At 40.2% G+C, this 9,658-nt stretch overlaps 1 protein-coding gene across 2 annotated transcripts; it reads left to right on the plus strand.

Moving 5' to 3' along the window:
• The first annotated feature begins 1,476 nt into the window (after positions 1-1,476).
• LOC119250943 (nicotinamide N-methyltransferase-like) lies at positions 1,477-7,234 on the plus strand. Of its 2 annotated transcripts, none has more exons than XM_037518495.1 (3): positions 1,477-1,510; positions 5,740-6,006; positions 7,023-7,234. In XM_037518495.1, exons 2-3 carry the CDS (start codon positions 5,853-5,855, stop codon positions 7,232-7,234), a joined length of 366 nt encoding a protein of 121 aa, XP_037374392.1. In that variant the 5' UTR covers positions 1,477-1,510; positions 5,740-5,852. The 2 variants fall into 2 exon arrangements, with proteins under 2 accessions (XP_037374392.1, XP_037374393.1); XM_037518496.2 differs by lacking the exon at positions 1,477-1,510 and adding an exon at positions 4,092-4,119.
• Positions 7,235-9,658: the final 2,424 nt, after the last annotated feature.

Genomic DNA, 9,658 nt, shown 5'->3' on the forward strand with positions numbered 1-9,658 from the left:
GATCGAACTGGCGCCGCAGAGGCTGCGGGCAGGTTCGCAACCCAGCGCTCAACCGCTGCGCCACCGGGAGGCCCCTGTGCCAGATTTTCTGTGACAACTGCCTCTGGGAGTGCAGTTGTCAAACTTGGGGTATGTTCAAACTCTACTAGTTAATGCCACCTTGCTTTTCAGAATGGTTGTAGCAACATCTATGCTCACTTGAAATATGTGAGCGTATCTATGGTCAAGGGCCTTGGGCTAGTCAGATGATATCTTTGCAAATTCAATGGTTATGTAACAGCATCTCATTTTGGTCTCGTTTGCATTGCACTGGGGAGATCACCCATTTCGATTTCCCTTCTTATGAAGGATCTTGGTTTAAGTCTTCTTTGTTGTTTCTTATTTTGATTCACAGAAAGTCTTTTAAATCCTGAATCCTAGTCCTGTTGCACTTGTAATAACTTTTCTCCCTCTGTGGATTACTCTTCTCTCTCTTAAGGCAGCTTTAGTTTAACAGATGTTTTTAATTGTGATAGACTCACTCTTACAGATCTCTCTTTTATGATGAATGGCTTTGGTATCTGGTTTGAGAACTCCTCTAATCTCAAGCTCCTGAAGATACTCCTCTATGTTAAATACTCCTAAATCTTTAGAGTTTTGCCTTTCATATACAGTTTTTCAGTCCACCTACATGGATTTTTGAGTATAAAGAGAGGTTCAGTTCCACTTTCCCTCCTGGGAATTATCCCAGTGCTATTAATTGAAAAGTCTACCTTTCCCCAACTGATGTGGATATTACCTCTGACATATATGACTCTGTGGTTGGTCCTGTTTGTGGACTCTCTACTCTGTTTCATTGGTCTATTTGTTAATCCTTATGTAAATACCACGGTGCCTCCATTACTATGGCTTTATAAAAAGTATTAGATCTGATAGAGCAAATCCTCCTATCTTATTTTTCTTCAAGAGTAGCTACTCTTGGCCCTTGGCACTGTCATATAAATTTAGAGCTCACTTGTCAAGAGCCAACAAAAACCTATTGGGATTTTAATTGGGATTTTACTGAGTCTATAAATCAATTTGTAGAGAAATGACATCTTTACAATGTTGAGTCTTTTGATTCATGGAGTGGTATATTTCTCCATTTATTTAGGTCTTTTTTAATGTCTTTCAATAAAATTTTATAATTTTCTCCATTAATGTCTTGTACATATTTTGTTGGATTTATTCCTGAGTACTTCATATTTTTTAATGCTATTGCGAATGAAGTCTGTTTTAAATTTACTTCTATTACTATTGTTATAAATGAATTGAACTTTTTATATTGATATTATATCCAGAAACTTGGCTTAAACTCCTGTATTAATTCTAATACTTTTATTTGTAGATTATTTTTCATTTTCTCTATATATTATCATTACATGATCTGCTTATAATAATAGTTTTGTCTTTTCCCTTTCCAATCATTATAACTTCTATTTATTTTCTAAAGGTGCTGTCCAGGACCTTCAGTAGAATGTTGAACAAATTGGTAATTATTAGCAATTTTATCTCTATCCCCAAGTTGAAGTTTGGAAAGCTTTTATTTTTTAATTTTTTTTAAAGATTTGTTTATTTTTATACAAAAACTGGGGTATAGGCCAGAGGCATGGGAGGGTGAGAGGATTCACCAGAGACAGAGTGGGGAAAAGAACAGGCAGACAGACCAAAGACATTGCTGAGGGGAGCAGCAAGAGAGACAGGAGAGGTCTGCCATGTGGGCATCTTCCTGGCCGGCCGGGAATCGAACCCACCCTGCAGAGGCTGCAGACAGCTCCACAGCACAGCACTCAACCCACTGCGCCACGGGGAAGCCCCTGGAAAGCTTTTAAATGTGTCTTTATTAAGTGTAATATTTGTTAAAGACTTTGTAGGCAATTCTTACCACCTTTAGGAGATCCCATTCTATTATCAGTTTGCCCAGAATTGTTTTTGTTTTTTTTTTAATTTTTTAAAATTTTATTTTATGTATTTTTTACATCATTTTTTCCAGAATTGTTTTTGATGTAAATGGATGTTGAATTTGAGCTTTTTTTCTCTTCAAATCTATTGAATGGGTTGGAAGGTGTTCCTTCCATAATTAATTATATTAACCTTTTCGGCCTACCAGGTTTTGGGTCTTGCTGATTCTCCCTATTGGCTTTTAGCTTTTTATTTCATTAGTTTCTGTTCTGCATTATTATTTTTAAATTTACATCTATTTTTCTCTTATTTTCCTAATTTCATGAGCTCACAAAACTCTCACTCTTACTAGTACATACATTTAACAAATTGAGTTCCCCTTAAATACAAATTTTGAAGTGCAGTGTTTTTATTCTTATTCAGTTGAAAATATTTCATAATTTCCATGATGATTTTGTTTTTGACCTATGGGTTACTTATTATTGCATTTTTAAATTTCAAAACACATAAGAGTGCTCTAGTTATCTTTTACTTTTGACTTTTAGCTTAACTGCCTTGATCAAAGAATATACTCTATATTATTTCAGTGCTGTGCACTACACTGAGGCTTGCTATAAAGCAAAGTAGTAAATGGTAATGTTTAGTGGCCTCTGTATTCCATTTTTTTTTAAAGATTTATTTATTTATTTGGGCATATACAAACTGGGTATAAGCCAGAGGTGAGGGGGTGGAGGGAGTGGGAGAATTAACCAGCGACAGAGCTGGGAGCAAAATAGGCAGATGTACCGAAATACACTGCTGAGTGGAGCAGCGGGTGAGACAGGAGAGCTCTGCTGCGCCATGTGGGTCAGCTCCCTGAGCCAGGGATAGAACTCATGTAGAAAAACTCATGTAGTTTGATAACGCTGAGACTCTGTGCCACCTGGGAGGCCGGTATACTTAAAATGATGTAGTATTTTAGATGTAGATGTAGTATTTTAGCATGTTCATTAACTCAAATTGATTAATCCTGTACAGGTCTCTCATATTTTTACTGAGATGTTAAGTTCATCATTACCATCTTATTTTGTAATTTGTATTTGACCTGACAGATCTATATTACTTTTTCTTTTATTTCTGATCTTCTCAATTGATTTTTTTTTTTTTTTTGGTTAATCCACCTCCTCTACTAATTGCCCCTGATTATATTCTTTTGTGGGCACCTAAAATGGAAGTGTAGGTATTTTACTTTGTGTAGGCTCAATGATTGCTCAGGCATTTGCGCCCTTGGCCTCTGTGACTATCACCTGCGACCTTGACTGCAGGAGGCACTTGGGTGCGTGGGCTCTGGGCATGTGTGCCTGATGGTGGGCACCTGGAGCATGGTGTGAGCATGCATAAGTGGGCACACCTGAGCATAGATACAGATCATTTATGGGTGCGACCGAAGACCATAGGCAAAATATATTGAACAATGGCTATGAGAGAGGACTGAGAATGGCTGAGAGAGACCACTAGAGAACTCCAGGGAGAGCCTAAAGAAAGAGTGAAGATTCACCGGGGGAGGGAGGCCTGCCAACCTCTCGGCCCTGGCACCCCTGCCTGCCCTGCACCTGGTTGCCTCACTACAAATGCTGTAGAAAGATCATTAAAAGCCTGAAAAAGCCACTGAGGGCTCCAAGGCTCTCCTTTAACCATCTGCCCGGATCCAGAGAGAACCTGCCCTGTGCCTTACAGCCACTACAGTTTGGATCTCGGGAAATACTAGTTTGGGACTGGAAAAGTCAGACAGAAAAAGAAAGGAAGGCAGTGAAGCCAGAAAGCTCATGGAGATCAATGAGCCAGTTACTGCTGTGGGCACCCAGGGTTTAGTCCTGCACCTCTGGGAGAAGGGAGAGAATGTATCTCAACACTCCTGTTCCAGGACAGGGAAGCTTGGATGTTTATTCACCAATTTTGATGTCCCAGAGGCTGAAGGCCGCTGCATTAACTCCCTGGCTTTTCTGGACTGCTCTAGGTGGAGGCTGATGCTGACCTTCTTTGAAAGCCCTCAGCAGAGTCTCATATGACCACATCAGGAAAATGTTACCATGCACAGGTGTGCCAAGTACAAGGGATATGGGCAGGGCACCATCTGCTTAGAATTACAATATGCATCATTCAATTATCAGAGTCTACCCTCCCTCAGTAATACAAAGCTCTAGAACACTTCAATTCCAGGTATCCACCATCTCCTGAAACTTACAGGCTATTGCTATTGTATATTTTAATTACACCTTGCTTATTATTAATCATTTGTGACATTTGTGTGTGTGTGTTTTATCAGCTTCCTTTGTTTTTTATTCTTTCTTGCATTTCAGATCTTCTATTTGGGTTCACATTCCTTCTGTTTGAAATAGGTCATTGAGGATTTCCTTTCGAGGGGACTACTAATACTACAAATGGCAAACTTTTTCTTTTTTGATTGAAGATATCCTTATTATGTCCCAATTCTTTCCTGATTAGAGAATTCTCAGTTGACAGTGACTTTCACATTGACAACATTGTTCTCTGTCTTCTGCCTTCCACTGTGTTATCCTGCAAAGTCAGCCCTCGGTGTCACTGTCATTCTTCAAAAGTAACCTGTGTCTTTCCTCTAGATGTTTTCAACATCTTCTCATAGCCTTTGGCCTTCTGCAGTTTCACCAATACAACATCTAGGAGTGGGTTTCCTTTTACATATCTTGTTTGGGACTCACTGGACTTTCAAATGTGTCCTTCTGTTATAAGGTTTAAATAAGGTAGTATATGTAAAGTACATAGAATAGTACCTGACAAAATAAGCTGACCAATAAAAATTATCTTTATAAATAGATTCTGTGCATTGATGTCTGTGCCAGTTATTAATTTATTGCCTCATAGCTCTAACCACCCTTTCTGTATTTGGTTACGTAAGAGCTGGACTCTGCCAACACAATTCTCCTTTGCCACGTGCCTCTATGTGTTAGGTTGTGCCAATGGGGGATGTTGGAGGGATCCTAAGGTTTGATGAAGAGGGGGAGATTTGCAACTTCCTAGGTTTTCCCCTGAGGTCTGGGTGAGGGAAAACACGAGGTCCATTGCGCAGTCTCTCCTGAATCCATGCGGAATGGAGCTCGTGCTAAGGGCTGTATGAGCTCAGTAAAGGGAATTTAAGGAATTCCTAAAGCAGCGGAGGGCTTTAAATGCACTTTGAAAGAACTGTCAGGATTTGGATTAACTGAATGTGTGAGGAGGTGCTTGAGAGAGACTCAGAATTGGAGGCACTGGTTGAAGCTGCAGATGACAGAGCTAGGATGGAGAGGCATAAGCAGGACAAGGAGAGGGTTTTGTGGTTAGCCTGGGTATTGGAGAAATCCCCATCCTGTTTTTTAAAATTGCTCTTTCACCATCTCTCCAGACTTCATCTGAAAATCCTTCGTGAACATTCCTTAACTCTGGATGCGTTTCCTATCATTGTCTTTCTCTTCTTTACTTTCTTTCACATGTTTAAATTCAAACGATTCTCTGTGGCTCTTTTTTCTGGGACAATCACTGCAGGAAGGAGAAGAGTGATGGTGTTCTGGGAGTGTGGCACGTCTTGCTGAACTTACGGGTTCTTCAATGAGTTAAATCATTTTCCCACAATCCCAGTGATTCTTCCCTTGGAGCTGAACTTCACCCCTTGGCCAGTGTTGCATGCAGCTCGTGACCCTTCCCCTGCCACTCCCCCCTTCTCCTAGGCTCCCTTCCCAGGAATTTCATAACATCCTAGAATGGCCAGAACATTTTGGGTGTATTTCTCTGTTAGTATTTAACCAAGCCGCTGTCTCTAATGGATAGGATAAACTGATGGAAAGTTGAGAGCCTGAGACTCAGAAGGCAACTTCTGCAGGTGACTCCTGCTGCTGGGAACTGGAAGGAGAGCAGTGCACTGGAGCACTGGAGCAAGCACAATGGACTCTGGCTTCACCTCCAAGGACACGTACCTGAGCCACTTTAACCCACGGGATTATCTAGAAAAATATTACAACTTTGGGTCCAAACAATCAGCAGAAAATAAGATTCTTAGACATGTTCTGCAAAGCCTTTTCAGGATATTCTGTGTAGGTAAGTGTATCTATTGTCTGTGTGTCTCCCCACCAAAATATGAGTCCTACAGAGTCTCAGGACACAAAGTGGGTTTAGTGTCTTGTCATTGTTATCTGACAGCCCTTTTGGGCATTTTGTGTTTATTTAACTAGGAAAAAACTAACATTGATGTATATGTCTTATAGTTTTCAGAGCGCTTTCATACCTAGGCTAAAGGGAAATCAGAGGATGGAGTTCTGTCCTAGATTTGTAGGGATTTTAGCAGAATTGGCCATCTCACCTTGATGAACCACTTAAGAAATGGAGATTCTATTGCTTGTTCTATTTTTAAAAAATGTTTATTTATTTATATAAGAACCAGGGTACAGGCCAGATGCGCTGGAGGGGTGAAAGGATTCACCAGAGACAGAGTGGGGAACAGAACAAGCAGGCTGAAATACACTGCTGAGGGGAGCAGCGGGCGAGGCAGGAGAGGTCTGCCATGCCATGTGGGTTTCTCCCTGGCTGGCTGGTATTGAACCCGCGCTGCAGAGGCTGTGGACAGCTTCACAGTGTGGCGCTCAACCACCTGTGCCACCAGGGAGGTCCCTGCTTGTTCTATTTCTAACTCAAAGTGATGATATAAATATGCATGAGTTAAAGACCTCCAAATATATGTAAAACGAGGTACTTTTGGGAGAAAGACATAATATAAGCTCAATTAAAATTCTTTTAACTTTCCCCCAAAGTCTTCCTTAATAGTTTTTAACCTTCTCTATGTAGGAATCTTCCTGGATCAAGGTCTATACAACAGATGTAGAATTCTTCTCTTTTGCTTCCACCTAAAAATATGCTGGCAACATGTACCCCCCTCTGGATTGGAGAAGGAAAATGAAAAAAAAATGTTTTAAAATGAGACCTGGGGGGAAGGAGTAAGTGGAGAGATACCCTGTTTGGGGGGAATGTCCAGAATAATCCCAGCAAAGGTGATATAAATGAGCTCTGTCTCCTGCCATCTGACGCCTGACCCCTCCCTTTAATCGCTCCCACCCTAGATGGCGTGAAGGGAGACCTCCTGATTGACATTGGCTCTGGACCCACCATCTATCAGCTCCTCTCTGCTTGTGAGTCCTTCAAGGAGATCATCGCCTCTGACTACACTGACCAGAACCTGAAAGAGCTGGAGAAATGGCTGAAGAAGGAGCCAGGGGCCTTTGACTGGACCCCAGTAGTGAACTACGTGTGTGAGCTCGAAGGGAGCAGGTAGTGAAATGGGGGGGGGGGGGCTGCCTCCTGGCTTTCTGAGGGTGACTGGGTGACAGTTTTTCTAAACCAAGAATGATGCTGGAGCCAAGCTGAAAAGCAAGGGAGACAGAGAGACACCAAACATAAATCCAAATGGAGACTAAAGACTGAAAGTGAATGAGAGAATGAGATAAAAGTGTGTGTGTGTGTGTGTGTGTGTGCATGTGTGCATACGCACATCAGCACAGGAGATGAAGGGAGAGTTTAAGAGATGGACACTAAGCCAAGAGGAGTAGATGCAACCTTCTCAGTTCCAGGTACTGCGTGTGGGCCTTGTTTAGGACAATTTCGAGTAAGAGGCTACATCAGCTCCTCACCCACAGCTTTGTGGTGTCAGGGCTCCCCACTTTGGTGCCATTCTGTTGCTAGCCAGCCAAGACTATGTACAAGTCATTTAGGACCTTGGAGGCCAAGTTGTGCAGTGAGAAGGCATTAGAGCTATAACCTAGAGGGAGATGTGTCACAATTTACATTTATAAAGATCATGCTGGTTATTGTGTGGAGGGATTGAAGGAGTTTAGAAGAGAAAGAGAAGTGCAGGAAGGAGACAATTTAACTCCAGACTTGCACTAGATTATGGAGGGAAGTAGATGACTGTAATATGAATTTTTGAGTTAGAATGGCGAAGAGTTGGTGATGACCAGTTCTGGGAAGTGAGGTGTCAAGGGTGATTTCCATGTTTCTGAACTTGAACAGGAGGATGGAGGTAGTATTCCTGAATCCCAAGGATAAATATAAAACCATGTGGTCTTAAGGTGTTCCTGTGGAGTGTGCCTGCCTCCACACTTTTCTTGGGGTGACGGTCAATTCATTTCTCTGCCCTTGCAATGATATTTGATTCCCATTTAGTTGCCAACTTTTCTTTCTTCCTGAGTCAGTTTCTCTTCTGACTGTTTCTATTTCTTTAACTACTGCCCCCCATATTTTTTTAATGGTCTTTTGACTTCTAGATTAATAGGAGAATCTACACTTTTAATCATTTTCTTATATATTGTCACTACATGGGCTTATTGGTAGAAAAGTGGATTGTCAAAAAGTAAATTGTCAGGTGACTCACTGGTGGTACTGCTCTTTATAATGTAATAGTTTAAGTGAACTAGGAGTTTTATAAATTGTTTCCAATTAACCTTTTTGGCTATCATGCAGAGAAATAAGCTAATATATTTTTGGAAGTTTTGTGTCTATATTTATAAAGGATATTGGGGTGTCATTTTCTTGCAGATATTTGTTGTTTGGTGTTTGCATGGGGTGGTATGTGTCCTCTAAGATCATGCCCAGTAATCCTTACCTCAAGTATCCACAATCTTATTTAATTTCCTCCCCTTGAGTGTCCATTGGATTTAGTAACTCAATTTTAACAAATCATAGCAATGGGCCATCAATTCTGAAATTAGTTTACAAAAAGACTACAGTTTCCCTAAAGGGTAGCTCACTCTCATTCAGTTGTCCTGAAGAGTGAGCTGGAAAGCAAATCCTGCTCTTCCCCCACCCCCATTGGACCTTCAGATGAGACTAAAACTCTGACTACAGCTTCACGCAACAAAGGGACTTAGCCAATATATACCCAGATAAATAACCCAGAAACTGTGAGATAAATGCTTGTTATTTTAAATGGCTAATTTGGGGTAACTTATTATGCATCAATTGTATCTGATATACATGGTATTTCTTTTTATATCTTTTTGTTTTTAAAAACTATCTGTGTTTTTATACTTAGAATATTTTTCTTACAAATACCATGTAGTAGGTCTTGCATTAATCAATCCAATCGGACAATTTCTGTTCTTTCATCAAAGTGTTTAGTCCACTTACATTTAGTGTAATTACTACTCTTATACAGTTGAGTCTAAATCTGTCATCTTGGCACATACTTTCTAGTTGTCTCATCTGTGTGTCCTTCATGTTGTGCCTTTGTTCCTGCTTCTTCTTGGTTATTGGAATAGTTTTTGGTATTCCATTTAGTGTAAGTAAATATACTTTTAGCTTCTTTTTGTCTCTTCTACTGATTCTCTGTCCTTTTTTGACTTCTTTTGTGCTTTATGTATGTAAACGTGATTTTTCATGTGTGCTACGTGTTTTTTAACAGAACCATTACTTCATGAACAATATTCTAATAATATTAGAGCAGTGTAATTCCTTTAACAGACCTTCCTATCCCTTGTGTAATTGTTGTTATATATTTTGCTCTATATATGCTATAACCTTACTTTATTATTTTTGTTTTAAAGCAGCCTCTAGTGCTTTTATTTATTTGTTGGTGTTTTACTATTTATTTTTTTTATTATTATTTTTTTAATCTTAAATTTTATTTTATATTCCCCCATACATTGCAAACGCCCCATTCTGACCCCAATCCTTCCCCCCCGCCCCCCACCCCCCAAAAGTG

The sequence above is a fragment of the Talpa occidentalis genome, unplaced genomic scaffold (assembly GCF_014898055.3).
Source record: "Talpa occidentalis isolate TD23 unplaced genomic scaffold, MPIMG_talOcc4v2.1 talOcc4.1875, whole genome shotgun sequence".
NCBI lineage: Eukaryota > Metazoa > Chordata > Mammalia > Eulipotyphla > Talpidae > Talpa > Talpa occidentalis.

Excerpts from the sequence above, each read along its gene's own strand:
- LOC119250943 (XM_037518495.1), top strand. The coding sequence starts at position 5,853 with ATGGACTCTGGCTTCACCTCCAAGGACACGTACCTGAGCCACTTTAAC. Across the intron at positions 6,007-7,022 it reads TTTCAGGATATTCTGTGTAG|ATGGCGTGAAGGGAGACCTC; the intron begins GTAAGTGTATCT and ends CTCCCACCCTAG.